Source organism: Hippocampus comes, unplaced genomic scaffold (assembly GCF_001891065.2).
Source record: "Hippocampus comes isolate QL1 unplaced genomic scaffold, H_comes_QL1_v1.1 scaffold195, whole genome shotgun sequence".
In the NCBI taxonomy this organism is placed as follows: Eukaryota; Metazoa; Chordata; class Actinopteri; order Syngnathiformes; family Syngnathidae; genus Hippocampus; species Hippocampus comes.
The window spans coordinates 1,346,496-1,365,420 of NW_017806076.1; the positions used below are offsets into that span (position 1 = coordinate 1,346,496).

At 43.2% G+C, this 18,925-nt stretch overlaps 1 protein-coding gene across 1 annotated transcript in view; it reads right to left on the bottom strand.

Annotated features, from left to right (window-relative positions):
* Positions 1–18,925, bottom strand: part of adgrv1 (adhesion G protein-coupled receptor V1) — a 104,056-nt gene that overhangs the window by 32,167 nt on the left and 52,964 nt on the right. Inside the window, exons 85-89 of the mRNA XM_019894597.1 lie at positions 18,545–18,791; positions 18,298–18,437; positions 17,396–17,556; positions 16,780–16,880; positions 1,980–2,096 (exon numbers count right to left, since the gene is read on the bottom strand). Of these exons, the coding sequence (XP_019750156.1) occupies positions 1,980–2,096; positions 16,780–16,880; positions 17,396–17,556; positions 18,298–18,437; positions 18,545–18,791 (766 nt within the window). The remainder of the gene's footprint in view (positions 1–1,979; positions 2,097–16,779; positions 16,881–17,395; positions 17,557–18,297; positions 18,438–18,544; positions 18,792–18,925) is intronic.

Here is an 18,925-nt window from a genome sequence, read left to right on the forward strand (position 1 = left end):
TATATATATATATATATATAATATCTTGAAAAGGGTTTGTCTATCTTTACAAGCACTTTGTAGAGCACCCCGATGTTTGCGCCAACACAATCCTGGTTGGTCTGTAGGTTGCTCGTGTAGGTGCTTTGGTGGTCACCATAGCAATGACAGGACACTATTTTCTTTATTACATCCAAGCCAGCGTACCATCAAGCTGTTATTTTAAGGTTAAATGGCCACTTGTTGTTGCCTCAACTGTTAGGATGAATACCTCCTGGGTCACTGACTGGACAGGAGCATCATGCTCCGTTGTCAGCGTATCAAGGCAAAACATTGCAATGTTTGTGTGGCAAACCAGCAAAAGACAAAGTGCAAGCTAATATTTTCGGTAGACCGAAAAAGAGGAGCACGGTTATGTAACAGTACGCAGCCTCCCTAAAAGCCGATGCATTGAGCCCCACCTTACAGCCAAGCAAGAACAATCCGGTCTGGATCCAGATATTGCTTGCCTGCTGGCAGTGTGTTAGTGGATATTCCCCTGCCCATTAGATGAGCACGCCCACTCATCCACTGGCACAGATAAACAACCCCCCCGCCCCCTCCCTTCCCTACGCATGCCGCATGTATTGATTTCGCTGTGGTTTGCGATTGGTTTGCTGGCGCCTGTTAATATCAGGAGCTGGGCTCTGAGTGTCTGCCTGATAGGTGCGGTGCGACATCACTGGGATCAATGGAAAGACTTTGGGGAGGACAAAGAGGTTTGGTGACAGCCATCAATTCCAATCAGAGTGGCTGTGATACACTGGCGTATCTTCACTGTCAGCCTCCGTCCTTTCAAGAGCTGATGTCTTGACGTGTTAGTGAGTCGAACTGTCTTCACCGTAACATTCCTTTCAGTTCTTCAATTCATCACTCAAAAATGTGACTTTTTCTCTGACAATGCCGCAGGTGGGTTTGGGTAAAATAATATTTCTTTTAAATTCTATATAATACTATTTAACACATCCATCCTCTATTTTGTAATCCGTTTATCCCCACAAGGGTCGCGGACGTGCCTTGGAGATGTAGTTGCTCAGATATTAATATTTCCAATCATGTCATTATATGTTATGTGAAGGTACCAACTGACAAATTTAAAAAAAAGCAATGATTAGTCACATTAAGTATAACAAACACTGCGATAGCTCTCGAGTAGTCTAATTAACGAGATAATCTTCTAATACTGCACCAATAATAGAACAGGTGCCCGGGGAGATTATAATAATTATGACATGATTTGCCAAAGGCCAGTGGGTGATGGAAACAAAGTGAGTGTACGTGACTTGTGCAAGAGGACAAATGGGGGACAATGAGAGGAAAAGAGAAAGTCAGGAGTTTATTTTTTTTTTTTTTAAAGCAGTACATACTTCTTTTGTGTCAAGTTTTGATGTGGATCTTTTTCAAATAGGGGACTATTGTGCTCTAAGGGACGATTAACGGGTGAGGAAGGAGGAAAGGATTTATATGGAGCACTTTGGGTCAACGTTACGTGATGCCTGTGCTTTGCCTGCAGATCACAATTCAACTGTGAAGGACAAATGGCAAGATCTACATCATGTTATTGTTATATATTTGGGTTTCCTTGTGCATTACGCAAACGCCAATGACAAAAACACATAAATAAATAAATAAACATCCCCCTCTCAATAAAAAGGGGTCAGACGGTCAAACAAGGAGGGGTTAGGAGTCGCTTGTGTTGCTAAGTGGTACCAGTCCAGGTTCAAAGGTCAAATCATGCAACATTCTAGTCGACTTTCATCTTGACATTCTTATAAATTATAATAATATTCCCTAACGTTAAATGAAGAAAAATAGAAACATTTTGCTGATTCAGCAGCTGATAAGTGCCGTGTAAATATGTCAATGTAGACGTTCACAGACTGAACTGTTTGTCGAATGAATGAAGAGAAACAGAGGAAAATGGTCAACTGTTGCTCAAGCGAAATGACACTTGCTCTTACCTGTATGAGCATCCAGAAGAACTGGCTGAGGTGGAAGTAGTGAGAGAAAAGCGCCAGCGCAGCACAGCTGTCCTCGGAAAACATTCGGCCACGGAAAGTGGACACCAGGAAGCAGATCTGTCAAAGCAAAGGATTAAATAAAATAGCTTTTGGGCAACATTTTAAAAGGTGACAGATCCGATTTCCTGGAATGGAAAACACAGTACCAAGCGATATATAAGTAGTGGCTACTTGAAAAATATTTTTTACTTAATACATCTCACGGCAGCAGCCTTGAGATGTCGTCGGCAACGAGGTTTCTCAGTGTGGACGCATTAAGATAGCAGACTTGAAGGCAAAGTCATGTGGTTTCATTCTCTTTTTTTATGTTTAGTTTGAGAGCATACTTCAGCTAGAAGTGGCATTAAAGAGCTTGAAGCCTTTTTTGGAAGAATTGCTCACAATTTGCCAAAGAGCTGACTCCACTGTAGAGCTAATGTATTGTTAACCAAAAAATACAATAGTCAGTGTTTGTATCAAAAATACATCTACCAGATTCGAAATTGTACACATGGCATTAATTTTTGTGTATTTTTTTAAGCTACAGTTAAGTATGTATTGCTGTAAATTCATAGCAAAAATATGTACAGTATGAGCAGTGCATCGAATCAAATAAATGCACATGACAAAAAAAAATCAAGTTGACACATCAAAGACAGGGGCGATTGTATTCGGGAATCAAGATGACAAGCGTGAGTGTGGAAAAGCCAATGAGGGCAGCAGACAATACAATACGGTGACACCGAAGCACACCTGAAGGCATCTCATTGACTTCGGATGAAAAGAAAGGCCGTTGGCAACGTGGGGAGGGCGCTTGTTATCTAACTGGCAGAATGTTGGGTCGGTGCCAAGGGAGCGCCACAAAAGAGATGATTGAATGATAACCTGTTGTTAGTTGCTACTCACATTAAATCCATCAGGCAGCGCAATGCCTCAGGTAACAATAAAGGAATGTGCCTGAACACATGTCGTGACTGAATGGTGTCGTAAATGCTACTGGATATAACAAGGATGTCCAAATGCTTTCCGATGAGGGCCACATACAGAAAAGTACAAACAAGATGCACATCACATCCGGCATTTGTATAACAAGTTAAAACCAATCCAAGAAACTGGAGGTCATCATATGGTAAGTCTAGTAGCATAATTGCCAAAGCAATTTTTAACTTACTGTCACAATATATATTTTTAAAAAAATACCTACACGCTTGCGAAAAAAAAAATCTTTAAAAAAATTTCTTTATATCTGTGTAGATCCTCAGCCATCGAGGCCATGCTAATCTGGAAAATTTGAATTGAGGCACCTGAACTCTTATTTGTTTAATTTGTGGGGTTTTTTTCTTGTTTTGCGAATGCGTTCAAATATGACTTGAGCAATGATGTTATTTGGCGAACGATAAATGGATATAAACCTGTTATTTTTGTAATGCATGAAAGCTTGTAAAATTTAAAAATAAAATAAAAAAGAAACATGAATGAAAAAAAAATTGCGGCACACTTTCAACATTTGTTCGAATGTCTTTTTTTTTACTGTGTCATATTGTCCATCTGTTTTTCCTAACCTTCTGATGCGGGCCATGTTTTTTCATTTATTATCACAATATGAAACAGGCCAGAAAAAATAAAAACATGCAGCGGGCCAAAAAAAATCGGCGTTCTCCAACTTTGTGCTCTCTTTGAGAGAAACTCAGGGAAGGGGGGTGGGGGGGGGGGAGCACAGTAACTGACCAGATTTGGATCTTCCCCATCTTGAATAAGAGCCATCTTTTTACATAAAAAAGGACTCCTGAGTCAGTCATTTGCCCATCCAAGGCCTGCAGTGCGAGTGGGTGGGGATGGTACAGGAAAGAAATTCATACCCTCAGTTCCTGGAATTGAGCCTGGGAGGAGAAGCTATTCAGGTAGTTTGGAGCATGCCCGCATAGCGGGAGACGCTCATCGAACTTTGAAAAACAAAAACAGCAGGGAATGTACCTGGCAAGAAGAGCCTTTCATCTCATTCTAAATACAGTACTTGAAGCTAGCTGTATGTTAGCTGTACCTGTACGGGCTCGAGAAAGAGAGATTGGATTCATTCTTGGTCCATTGTGTCAGTGGAGGTTTCAACCCTGCTTCCGCAAACCTTCACAATTCACAAGTATGGTTCTTCATCCATGGAACCAACTGCCCACATTTCAACTTCCCCACTCTCGGGCAGTTTTTGAAAAACAATTTCAAAACCCGCTTGTTCTCCTTTATGCTCCCTCGCCGAGCATTATTTATTCATTTCAAGTCAATACTACGGTATTCTGCGTTTTATTTTCTGTCGGTCAAAACAACAACACGATTGACTTTAATGAGTGTTTTGAAAGAAGGCCGCGGGAATCCGAGTTGAAGTCAGAAAACTCAACCTTGACATCGGTGCGCAGCATCGGGTGCGTTGTGAAAGGAATAACTCTTGGCATGCGCATCGAGTGAAGAAGAATAAACACGGCCAGACAGACTCGGCCAGTGCCGACGAGCGCTTGTGGAAGTTACGACCGAGTGGTTTATGAAGTTACGCTTTCTGAGATGACATATATTCGCAAGACGGCTCAGAATGGTTTGAAACGTTGCCTGCACAGTTAATCAAGATTTTATGATCGGAACGGATGGTTCGAGGGTCGACTGTGCAAGATCCCGAGCACTGACAGTAAGTTCTCTTGAGTGCATCATCAGCAAAACCGATGCGTTTGTGTCATTCTACCACTTTGCGACATCTTACACCGCACTGCAATTCAGATGATTCAGCGAAACGAAGCTAAATAGCAAATGAGTGCAACTAGTGGTAGAGACAATGACACAACAGAGCCTTGTAAGGACGAAATAATGAAGGGCTTAGCAGACAGGGAATTTGTGGTGTGTGCGTGACCTAAAAACCGACGTTGCTTTGGTCATAAGTCCTGCTAGGAACACATAACCGAAAGGGAACTGGTGGTTAAGTAACGCTCCATACACATACAGCATTAACGCAACAAAACCACGCAACACTTTTGGGGCATGTTGCTCAAGAGAATCTCTCTTTTTTTTCACAAAAGGGGTGAGGCAAGTGGCCCTCATGAAAGACAAACTGGATGAGTGTGAATGCGATGAGATTGACTGGCGACCAGTCCGTCGCGTCATCGGGGTTGAATGACTAATGATACTTTTGTAGTCAACTATGAAGTGATGAAAGTCGAGTTGAAGTCAATCAACCGATGACGTCACTGATTTTTTTTTTCTCAGCACAGAAAAGTGGACTCCGAGCCTTTGACCCACAAACCGTTTTCACGTCATGACATTTTGAACCATAGGAAGAAATAACAGCAAATCGGTCCGACTCGTATGAATTAAGTGTTGATTGGAATAACCAAAGTTAGCGAGGCTAACCGCTATTGTCACCCACAATTAGCTTATTTTCATACTCTCTGACCGGTGCGGATGTATGAAAATGATTGACCGGATATTTCACTACCCTACCAGGCCAACGACGCCAGCAGACGGGTAAATCGAAAGTCCACCGTAAAGCGGCCAGTTGGACGTCAAACATACGCGATTAGCAATTAGTCGACTTGAAGCTTTAAACGTCGATGTGGGGTTGCAACGTCGACGCGTGGACTAATCGGACGCTACAATAAAAGAGCTTGCTGTCACGGGACTTATTTAAAGTCAGCAGCTCAAGGAACAAGTTTGGATTATGACAGATGTAAGGAGGTCTGATTGTCTGAGGTTGGCTTTGGAGATCACAGTTACAGTATGTGGCCTTTGCTTAAATCCTTGTGAAAACAACAGAAGACGTCAGGTAACGATAACCTCTCATGAGGGAAGAGGTTATCAGGGTGGGAAGGTGTCATGTGTGGACGGAGGGTTTATCGGGAGCCATCTACCGCCCTGTTGCTTTGTCCCCCGGCTGGACTTCTTTCCCTATTGTGCAAGGCACAAGGAGTCGACTTGTCTAGACCTTCAGGCTACAGACTAACTCATAGCAGGGAACAGGGAGGTACAATTCAGCGCAGCTCGTGTCATGTGACGGCTTGCCAAGAGCAGCTCAGAACCGGTCGAACAGGAAAGAAGGACCCAAAAATAAAACCAGACCGAAGGATTGAAAAATTGAGAGGTTATACAATGGGGTGTTACTTCACCGAAAGTCTTCACGGCCTACCTGAAATCACAAAAACAACTTTGGATTAACCAAACACACTCTAATGAGAGCCGACAGAGCGGGACTGAAAGGGGGTGTGGCTCGGCAGTGCATTGAATGACTCCTGTGTTTAACAGTTTGCACTTTCGATGAATTGAATGACAGAAATTGCAACAAAAAAAAAATGTCAGCACTGAATGGGAGACTCAATTTACACTCTGGAGTATCGTTTTAGGGAAGCGGACACTTCAGTCAGGGCGTGACTGAAGTGTACTTGACCACAAAATCGCAAGGCAAGCCACAGCGCAGATGCAGCTTTAACTTATACTTCCACCCATCCATTTTGTCGGACTTGTCGCCGTTAGGACTGCGGATGAGTGGATGTCATTGCATGTAGATTACTTTGGCATGGCCCACACACTGCTCCGCTTACTTCGTTGTGCATACTGAATCTTTTTTTTCGAGACATGGTTCATGCACATTCAAGTTACGTCAACTTTTCTTAATTACACTGAATATTTAGCATGTGAAATTGCTGTCCACCCTGTCATGAGATAATTGCCTCTTTCAGAAAACCCGATGGTGCAGCGTTTTGTCTCTCATGAAACAGGAGCTGAAACAGTGGCCAGGGGCGGAGTAACTATTAACAAGTAACACTAATGTTTTGTAATTCATATCAAGCTCATCATGCCCACTCTGTCATTGTGAAATATCAATCGACATGAAATTTGAAATATACTGTTATTATAAACAGCTCACAGGCAGCGTGCTAACAGAAACATGTTGTAAAGTGAAGATCCGCCACGTGCTTATGAAAAGCACGTTATACAAATATGTCCACCCCATCAGCAAACTCACATATTTGCTATTTTCTTTTATGGTGTCTGCGTGTGCTTAATTCATTATTTATTTATTTTTCAATGTGTTTACTTGACTCATATGCATTTCTTACAGCATAACACCTACGTAATATGATGAAAAGTCTGAAAGGCACCTTGCAGTGATATTGACTCAGGATTAATTTCTGAAAACGCTTGCAATTATATTCACATCGGGGGCCAAGCAAAAGCAACATTCGGTTTCTGTGCCTGCGCGCCAATGATGCTTGCTGCTCACATCCTCCCAGAGACTTTCACTGCTGATCAATGTCGCCCAGTGTGCTGACGCTATGGAAGCTGTGTAGCAGCTTGGCTATAAATAGCACTCGCCTGCATTACATCACTGACCAACGTAGGGAGGGGTTAGAGGGGGACCCGAGAGCTGTCTGCCTGCCAGACCATCCATCCACCCTGGAAAACACTTAACCTCCTCCACTCCCCTCCTCCAGCCATTCTAGCCATTCCTTATAGCCCCAAGTTCCTCTTCATCCTCACCAACAACCGCAATCCAGATACCCCCCCTCACCACCACCACCACACACCCCTCCCCCCCACCAGCGACCGGTCTGATCTAGCTGGTTCCAGCCGCAGCCTGCGCCCTGGCTGTTTGCCTTTGTTCCCAACGAAATACAGTGTACAGCAAAGCAAAAACACAAGTATGAGATGATGATGTGTTTGGCTCTTGCAACGTGCGCCCGTTAGTCGAAACCGCTTGTTCCTGCGCACACACGGTTCATTTGAAACATTTGCACAAGAAACAACGTGTGAGTCAAGTCAGGTCTTCACTGAAATAACAATCAGCTATGCGAAAAGTTAGACCAAGAGCTCTCAAACCTTCCTCAAGCAGTAATCATGTCACTAGTACAATTTGTGCTGCTGTGCCATTTTTTTTTTCCCGCTCCTTGCCCTGGACTGTACTGCGAGCATCACCAGTTTGCTCACGAGCTAGAGTTTGTCAGTCGCGGCGGACGTGCTGTTTATGTGCTGAAGCACACTGGACAGGCTTGTTGCACGCGGCAGGTCACAAGGTTGCTGACTGATAGCTGGGTTAGTAGGCCAGCATTCTATATGCGTGCGTGTGTGTGTGTAGATGGACGGCAACGGGAGAAAGGGGTTAACAGGGGAGGTTTTAAAAAAATCGAAAAAAGGTGACCCCAGCAGGAGTTGCGTGCACAGTCGTAATGAATAGAATAACTCAAACCTCCATCGCAGCAAGGGCCTGATTGCTTGTACTGCTTTGCATATTTCAAACCTCGCAGCATAGTCACAACAAGATAAGCCGTTTGTTTTTTATGGTTTTTTTTTTTTTTTTTAGTTGCAATTCCAGTTCACTGAGGCCACACGATAAAAGTAAAGTTCACGGGTGTTTGGGGTAGAACCTCGGACCGAGGTTTACTTGCTGAGCCAGCTGTTGGCAAATAAACACTCTCTCCCCTTTGGTGTGTTTCCCATCCAAACAACCACAACATGGCATCCACAGTCGACTGAGCTGGAAGCCATACAGCGACATTAAAAAAATTAAATAAAAAAATATGATGGGGGTGCATTCTGGGAAGGAGATTGCAAGAATAAAGGCTAACTTTTGCTTTTATAAGATTTGGACCTCTGGAGCCGAGACTGTCAGCAGTAATGTTGAGGCGGCTACAGCACTTGCAAAGTAAAGTTTCGGCATCATGTGGAGTCAAATAGCTGATCCCCATGAAGGTGGACCTTTGACAATTTGGTTAAAAAAAAATTGTGGAAGTGTGCAGCTTGGGCCAAGGAATTACTTTCTGAATTTTAGTGCGTCCCCAGATGGGTTTTTTTTTCCTTCAAGTTAACCTGCCGCAATCGGTTCACATGTACGAGCTTGAGAGTGAACTATTTTCTCATGACTAAACCAAATAGAGAAGCCCGAGTACCACACGGCCACATGAAGCACATTAAGCCGCATTCCAACCGGCCTCCTCTCTACTTACAGTCACACGTCAATCGAAGAGTGTCTGCTGTTGGAAAACTGCATCTGCTTTTCATTCAAGAAGGCCTACTTTCAAGGAAATGCTCTTTTTTGTGTGTCTGAAGACCAGACAGAGAAGCCTTTGGGATGGAAGACACGCGACAGGCACATACGCACACAATGCAAACAGTGAAACTGGCCTCTCATGGTCAACAAACTGTACTTACAATGCACTTAAGGGACTTTATGTGGGCGCACGCCACAACTCGCAAAATCGCATTTCTCCGGTCATAGCGTGACAATCTCAAATGGTTTCTTGTGGTTTCAGAGACAAAGAGCAAATGGTCTTTTTTTTTTTGGTCTGCTGCCATGCAGCTATTGTTGGCTGCGAAGCAGACAGCTCACAAAACAAAACGGACTTCTTACAACATAGTGACATCGACAGATGGGAATTAAAACCAACAGGAATTTAAAAAGAAAAAAAAAAACAAAAACTAAATTTTCCATCTGTGTCTGTGGGTGTGTGTGCATGTGTGCGTCTCGTGCCCCCACCTTCTCCTGATTTTGCTTTCCTCACCTGCAACCCATTATCTCAAAGACCATGTGTCTCATTTTGATTTGTCATCAGTTTGTCGTACGTTCTCGTCACGTTCCAGAGTTCCTTTTTTCAAGCCACAAACTGACTCATACAAGCTTGGGCCCTGTTTGACCATCGACCTCTTCTCTTCGCCGACCTCCCCACACATGTACCGAACACAGCCTGTTTATTAAACAGTGTGTATTTATTTCAGAACTTTCTTTTACTTCACGTGTTACATTTGAGTTCTATTTCTTGTACTGTTTGTAACAGCACTAAGTAGACTGAAAATCCAAATGGCGTTTTTGAATTGACTCGCTTTGATTTCGTCAAATGATTGCACAAAATAAAATCATCTGGATCCGGATATATTTTTTTGGGAGATGTTTAGTTGAATTTAAAAATAAAATGCATCTGAATCCAGATGATTTCTTTTTTTGTGCAACCACTTGACGAACTGAGAAAATTCACCAAAACCTTATTTCAGGAAATTGCACAACTTTTTCATCTTCTTAAAAAAGGGACATTTTCTTGTTCACTTCAGGTTATTCCAAAAAGATGAGATTTAGGTCGAGATTTCTTCCAGCGTTGTCATTCTCTTATTGGTTTGACGTGACTAAAGGCCCCATTTTTAACTAAAGATAAATAGCCTAAAAGCAGGCTGATTTTCAAGCCAATTAGTTCAAGATCCGAAACCCACAGTGATCTTCTAAAGAAGCTTTGTACATCCAACATAGCCAAAGAGCAAGCGCATTGTTGATTGACAGCAATCCTCATGGAGATTGATTTGCCAACGGTTTGAAAAATGTGTTTCGTTCATGTTATTCCTGCAGGGTAGGGAATTCATTGTGTAATGTCTTCCAGAGGATCTGCCTTCCATTCTACTTGCATTCCTGTGCACATTCTGGTTGTGAGTTAATGTGGCTTTGATTCGGTTCGCAGCATGAATGTGTCTCGAAAAATTATTTCATTCCAGTGATTATAGGCAGACCGATTAAAAAGAGAAAAAAAGGAAACAGCGCAGAGGCTTCTTGTTGTTGACCAGTCATAAGAAGCACACTTTTGGGAAGTACCGGAGAGCAGCGAAAACTTCTTTCATTCTCGGCTTGAACCTGACCCGATTTGTGGAGCTAGACTGCCCCCTACAGGTTGATGTAAGCGCTGCAGAAGCTTGAGGTCGACTGAGCTGTTTATGGCTTGGTGGGGAAATGAGGGTATTAACGCTCAGTGCCATCTGTTATCTGTTCTTTCTTTTTGTTTGCGCATGCCAGTATTTGCGTGCGTCTTGTTCCTTTTTATGTTTCGTGGACAACAGCAGCGCCAAGTTTGGTATTTTCATATTTAGAAACACTTGCTAGACTGTGTGGCTTGTGTGGAGTATTTTTCAGTTGCAGTTTGGAATTCGCAGCAGGTTTCTGATTGAAACGAATAACCTTGATTTGAGAATACGAAAGAGCTTATTACAGGCGTGACTACGGCAGATGAAACCACCGGCTGTATCCTTCCTCCGTTGAAGACATCCTGATTCTCGAAGGAAGTGAGGCGACTCATTTCAGGCAATTAAGACGGCTGGATCCATTATTGTCTCTATCTCGTGTTCTGCCATGTGTTCGGGCAATCTTGTGCAACCGCGGCGTGTGTCCATCCGAAGCACCAATGAACTCCCTGGTTTTCAGGGTAAACAAATGTCCTCCAAACTGTCAAAGTTCACTTGGCATGCAGAGGGCAGTGAAGACAAGCAGTCAAACTCCAAAAATAGAATACTACTATAGAGTTCTGTAAAGCCCCCCTCTCCCCCCAGTTTTGTTTATCATCCGCAGTGTCAGTAGTTCCGCTCGTTCCTTGACAAATCGGAATCGGGTAAAAGGTTCATCCCACTGCATGAAGTACTGCACGTATACAAAAAAAATGCGAACACCATCAGAATTGTCGTGAATGTATTAGCATTCGACTACAATGAATAATATCTTTTGTTTACACCCTCGTTCCACTTTTCTATGATGCATTTAACTGATAACAGGTCAACTGAGCAAACAGTTGTCACCGAATTATGCCCTATGTGACACAATAAACTGCGCAAAGAGGTTTTAATAACTCAAAGCGTTTCGAACCCCCCCTGTGCATTCTCAATGTGCTAAGTTAAATAGGAGCTACCAGGCAAGGTAGGGGCCAACAGGAGAACCAGGCCGAAGGTGAGAGGTCGCCGTGGCCTCTCCTGTGTCTGTTTATATTGTGCTTTTTCTGGAAATAGAGGAAAGTTCATGGAAGTAATTTTGAGGTCACCAGCTGTTTGGTCAACAGACATTTGCTAAAACTGAGTCCACAAAGGGCAGGGAGTCGCTCGCGAGCACAGACAATGACACGGATCCCATTTGCATTACACTTATACAGTATATAACAACGTATGGTTCATTTCAGAGGCAGAACAGGGACCGTGTCCAACAGTTGTTCATTTCAATTACACTTAAAATATTGATTGTGGTTAGTTCAAACGTTGCCTTTTTTTTGAATGGCAGATGTAATATACGCTGATGGTCTGATTTAGCGATTAATGATTCCAGTCGAGACGCTTTCCCACTTTTATGACGTTGTTCAAGGGTGATTAACTCACGGTTGTGTTTTCCAATCATGGTATTTTAAATCTAGACGAAACTGGTGCTTGACATTACACATAAAAAAAAAAGAGCATTTGATGGATGTTTTCACATTTTTGGAACATTCCGGAACTATCCAGAATTATCCAGAATTACCCAGGTCTACGGGATCCATGGTTTGATAATTCTGTAGTGTTCCAAAATTATCCAGACAGGGGTGGATCCCACAAACGTAGACAAGGATAAGATTATGGGACATAAAAGGTTTATGAACAAACGCAAGACCGACAAAAGTACAAATAATGACGCTGGTCAACACTCTGGGATAAAATGAGAGAAACAAAAAGCGGGCCAAAAAAGGCAAGAAAAATACAAAGGGAAATTGCTTGTCTCAAAAGGACAAAAGACGGGAACACCTCTGCCACCTCCTGGAGACTATTTGCTTGTCTCAAAAGGACAAAAGAATGAAATCACGGCAAAGAGCAACCGAGAATAACTGAGGCAAACAAAATGACTACTTACAATAAAAACGGAAAGCAATCAACAAGGAACGAGAACAACGGAGCAAAATGGGTAAAGGTGCGTCGCTGGAAAGACGGGAACACCTCTGCCACCTCCTGGAGACTAACAGAAACTGAATCATGATACTTTTAGCTGATAGTATTAGTGGACCAGCGCATGTTCGAGGGCTAAAGAAGGGGATCACGAGAAGACCGCATTTTTCAGTCGAGCAGGATATCAACTTTGTACAACAAACTTGACAGACTTGGCAGTCCAGTGAAACCTCCAAAGAGGAAAACAATCCTTCAATGACGTTGGTTGACTTTTAACAGTTGCTCTAATTTCAAGACAAACTTTCACACCTGACATCTTACGTAACTTCATTTTTTTTATTCCGCGGCCTGTTCTTCCGAAACATTTTGTTTGAACTCCAAATTGCACCACTTTTTGGATGTTCCACTTTGGTGCTTACATAATGGTTTGGGTTTTCCAAGTAAGGTCACATTTAAACAAAGTCGTGCTTGTTTACAAGGAGTTCCGCAGGGATCCTTGATGAGCTCTCTGGTAAGGATAATAAAACATAAAGTGGGGCACTGGACTGTCTAATTAGATTAGAGAAGATCATCGTTGGTCAAACCGATGAGTCACACAGGATGTGCCCTGTCATTTCCAGGGGGATAAAGAGTTTCAGAGAATCAGAGAGAGAGAGACGGCAATTTTGCTGCCTGATAATATTCAAAGCTAATCCCAGCACAAAGATAACGGCGCAAGGAGGACATTAGCCAAGATTTACTGCCAAAAAAGGCAGAAAATGACAAGAACATTACACTGTCTGTATCGAAACATGCCTCATGATCTTTATCAGGTCTGTTGATGTCTCATGATGAGAAAACGGCAACATGAAAGGCAAGACTCATATTGGTCCCCGGCCGAAAACAAGTCCTGACCGCGGTTCTCTGTCCCAGTTGCTTCCATTCCTCACAGCCAATTACACAACTTGCATGAGTTTCTCACTCTCTCTCTCTCTCACAGGCACACAATGAAAACTCAGTTTTTCCCCCCCCAAACGCTTGAGGTCTAAAGAACAAAAATAGGATGGGGCATATTCTCTGACGTCAAACACACAAATCTCATTGTTTTTCGATTTGCTGATTGATTGGTCATGATGGGAACGGGTAAACTTCCTCGGGAAAAAAAATATGGTGTTGATCTTTCTTCCCGACATGTCCCCCCGCTCAGAGAATCCTCCGACTGTACTTGTAAACCTTGACTCGACCCTCTTTCACGCAGACACTTTTGGAAATCCCAGCAGTAACCACAAGCGCTTGTTCGCTCTGTTGAAATACGGGAAGGGAGGCGGGCGACTTTGTCGCGTATGAGTTTACGGGCTGAGAAGCAAAGCTCTGAATGCCGGAGCTGCTCCCGGAGCTAACAGGAAATCCTTTCACCAGAACAAGAGTTACCTAAACACTCACTCAGATAAAGGACAACAGTGGGCACTTTACTGAGTCAGAACGGCTGTGTGAGATGGGCTGCGGGCAGGGGGGGTGGTGTTATCACAACCCATTTAACATTAAATTTTGTTTTCATTGGCTTTAACTTTTATTCAGCAATAACTTGTAACCCTGTTCGGTAAATGATGGTGGTGGTGGTGGTGGTGGGGGGTCTTCTGTATCAGACGAAAACTGAAAGTGAACATCCAAAAGAACACCAACTGAAAATCATGGCCAAAGGGTAAAGTCGCAAAGCCGGTGAATGTTTTGAGTGTGAAGTTTGGCCAAGTACATTATGAAGTTATTTTTCTTAACACATGAAAACACATTACACAATTTTCAGTCGTTTTTGGGGTGTCTATCTATCTATCTATCTATCTATCTATCTATGAGCATGTGTGAATGTGTAATTAATAAAGTACTGTACTGGGAAAGTACTTGTGATTGCATTATGTCTCAATTTCTCCGCAAATTATTGTAAGTAAAAAAAGTAAAAGCTCTCATGCGCTCTCACACTCCAAATACGCACACACACACACACACACACACACACACACACACACACACACACACACACACACACACACACACACACACACACACACACACACACACACACACAATAACACCTCACACATGGCGTTGGGTAAATTTCCATTCCACTCAGGCAATTTTCAGTTGTCTTGCTGAGCGCAGGCACAAAGTGCTCGACCAAATTGGAGAAGCCTTCACTTCATCGCACTAATAATATCTCTGATGTGAAGGCCGGCGGGGGACAAATCACGATTCCCATTTTTCGGTGTCATCGTTTCGACAGAAAAACAGATCTGTTTTCGACTGTTTGGCCTTTATGGCAATGCAATCCGAATTTGTAATCAAGCATCAACGGTGTGGGGAAATGAATAGTCAATTCATTTATTCATGCCATTTCTTAAATATTATTTTAAAGGGATGGAGGTATCATTTGAAATATTTAGAACACATTTTTCTGTTGTATAATCAGAATGAGCAGTATATCATTAGCTTAGCATTAGCATAAGAGTTGTTGTTGCCTAATTCGGCATAGTTTCCAATGTTCTATTGTTTTTTGAGTTTCTGAGTAGGAACATAGATGAACTGGAGCCCATCTCAGCCGACTTCGAGCGAGGGACGGGATACAACCTGGACCGGTCACCAGTTTTAACAACAAATCATTCCCACTTGGACAATTTACTGTCTAGTCTTCAGTGAACCTAACATTCTTTTGATATGTGGGAGGAGACCGCGGCACAGAGTATCTTTAGACCAACAACTAGTTGCGTCTAAATCAATAGCGCCTCTGCTGGTTGTCCAAAGACATTACAAGTAGTGGCTATGATCGTGCCAGGCCCGGACTATTCTCTCTCTAGACAAAATTGGGGTGAAAGGAAAGCAGCCGGACATATTCTAGCAGTCAGTAAACAATGGCATTACCGCAACTCCAATTTTTTTTTTCATTTCTTTCATCTGCTCCATCTTCTCAAGGTCTAATTGTGGCATAGTTTTGGCCTTTCCTGACCACCGTGGGTCATACTTAGAGACATATACCCAAACAGAAACTTCAATTTTCTCCCAACAGACAGAGGCATCAGCCCCCGCCACTGCAGATGAACAGCCCACTCCATTAGTAGGGATTGGCTCTCATCCCGATGGTGCAAATCGATGGTGAGACACCGCAGGGCATCCCTCATAGTGCTAATTACATTTGATAGAGTCAGAGATGGGAGATTCTTGGACTTTTTAACATCATAAATAGGGTGTTCATAAATACGTACACTCTCTGTAGTCCAACAATGCGACCAAACTATGTTTGACATTGTTGGGAGATGCAGAATGAGTGACGACAATGACACTAATTTGGCTCACTCTGCACTGAGCCCATCAATGATTCCCAGTGGCAGACAACCATTCTTCCAAGTAAATGCTGTTTAGTTAGGCCTTTGGATCCAGAGTCTGCAATTCTATTGGCATGAGACCAGAACACAAAAGAAAAACACTATTTTTTTTTTTAAACAATAGCACAATGACTTGACTTCAAGTCGGAGGCCTAAACATACATTGACATGGAAACGGTACAGGACGGAATTTTCCATTTCGAACTCTTTCCGGGCCATAAACGGGTTGAGCCCAAGGTGCGTAGCCCCCAACGACTCAAGGCTGATGTTTGTCAACCAAAGAGAGGGGCTACCTGTGGAAATTTCCCAGTCCTGCACTTGTCACATGCACATACACACATTACGCAGAGCATAGAGACAAAACAGAGACCGCATATCTTGCTCACTGCTCATGTGACAGCTTGCGTTTTTAATGGGCATGGGTGCGTGGGGGGACATGGTTTCGTCGTCAGGACACTGGAGCCCACAAACAACGCAAACGGGTGACATCTGATTGTCTTTTCTTTTGTATATCCATGAATATTTACAAAGATCAAAATAAACAATGAGTGGTGGCTGAGCAGATGGACGGCGTACATGCATTGTCTGTGTACAAGGAGAACGTGAACGTTGCTTAAAATGACCTCCCCAAAACACAAGGCAAGGCGCACTTTTTAAGTGTGGCCTTTGCGGTATAGGAGTGTAGTGCCATGCTGCACAGGAAGTTGAAAACAGAACAAAATTTGCGTTACCTGTGTTCCGAGGCAGCTCACCATCATGTGAACGAGCAATTTGGCAGCAAACAGGGGGAAACGGGAGCACAGCACGTGTGCAATGATCGCCAACGCAAAGGCTAAAATGGAAAACAGAAAACGTGGAGCTGTTGTTAAGACATGAAAAAAGTGCACAAGAACATATTTTGTGGACTGGAGAGAGTTGTTGTTTGCAATTATGACAATAGTGCATATAACTAAAAGTCTTGGGCCTGACTCAGAAGAACCCAGACCTTTGCGAATGCGAAACAAGCAAAAACAAAACAAAAACCAAAAAACAAAAAAAAAAAAACAAAAACCAAAACAAAAAAAAAAAAAAAAACAAAAACCAAAACAAAAAAAACATTCAAGTTTGTTTTTCAGTCATCAGATTGCATCCTGGTTAAGAGAGGACAGAACAGACGGTGGTCTTATTCAGAGTCTTGGTGGGCGGACAGTTCCACTGATGCCAAAATGACTCAAATGGTAAAAATAAATCCCTGTATCTATCTGAAATTCAGATTAAAAAAAAAAAAGACTCTTTTTTACGACCATGACCATCGAATGAGATTCTTCTTAATTCATCACGAGTCATTGCTGTGGCGATGAGGTGTACCTGATATGCAGATGAACCCGGAGGCATAGAAGGCCTGGTTATATGATGCAAGGGGGGCAAACTCCGCATAGGCCGTGTAGATAGACAAATGGGAGCAGGCGCACTCCACGTAGCTCCCGCTCTCTTTCACAACCCTGCAGTGCTGACCATCCGATGACCAGCTAGACCATTGAGAAGACAGACATGAAATCAACAACATAACGAAACTAGGTCACAGATATTTGAGCATTGCAATCCAGTTGATTTAAGATAGCGGCAGGTATAAGGTCACTTGTTCCGCTGAGGGTTTCGTGTCCTTTCCCCGTCCATGACTCTCTCAATCCAATCGCTCAGCAGTGTGATTATTGCACTAACATTGTACAGGGAGCGGTTCCAGCAAAGCCAAACCTGCCAAACCTCTAAGCCCCAATGTAGACCTCCAGAATGTCCTCATTAAACTGAAGGTGAGTGGGAGGATTCAGAGTTGCAGACAAATGCAGAGTGTCCTCAGGCACTGTGGACGACACCCTTAAGAAGTTGACCTTGGCCAAATATGTGAGGATGACAGATAAAGGGAAGCACACAGCAGCGGCTTTACAGATTATTTGGATTAGGGACGGGCCTGTTATTTATTTTCCTTGCTCAGCTTTTAGGAATATAAAGAGTCACTTTATAGATTACTTCTTGCAGGAGTCCAGTTGTCGTACTGGAGGAGTTGTCGACTCGCATGCAGCCCAACTTCTCGTATCTGACGCCATATTATTCTTTTATAGACCATAATTTCAATTTTGAGTGCCTCTGCTGGTTGCAGTCAAGTTAACGTGCTGTAGAGCAACGAAAGACTTCATACATCCGTGCAGAGCCGAGAGTATGAAGGCGTTGTGGGTGCCAAGGGGTCAACTATCCATTCTGTGCTGTGCTACCTTGCAGTGGTCTGGTTCCAGAGAAAGCACATCGATCGTCCTGGTTGAAGCGGCTGACCAGAAGTGTGGATACGATATATCACCTCGATACCATCTCTGAGGGGTCTTGACTTACTGTCCTGTAGGCTGACGGAGAAAACCTACACATGAACAGAAGATGCATTGCCGAATTGGTTAAACTATATTTTTACAGGGTAATACTGCCACCTGCTGGTTAAAATCCAACAGAGCGATTTTAAATCCCAACCTTTCCATTGAGGGCATTTGTTGTATCATTGGTGATAAACCAAAGGTCGTTTCGAAACTCTGTCAGCTGAATACGGCTGAGGTTGCCGCAGTCAGGGGTGGAGACAGCCGGCACTGCCAGCAAAGTATCAGGAAGCTGGAAGAAATCTCCATTTCGACCCCGGAATTTGTGTCCATTGATTTGTGTGGGATACCACTGGAAGGCAGAGATGGACATGTGTGCACATGTGTCCAAGATGGTGCCCCCGCTGGAGAAAAAAACGCAAAGAGATGCATTATATTTGTAAAAGAAGACACATTTTAAGGCTGGTTCCAGGCTGCAAATGAGCCATTGGCTCTAGGTTATGGCTCTAGGCCTATGAATTACGGATGTTAGGGAAGC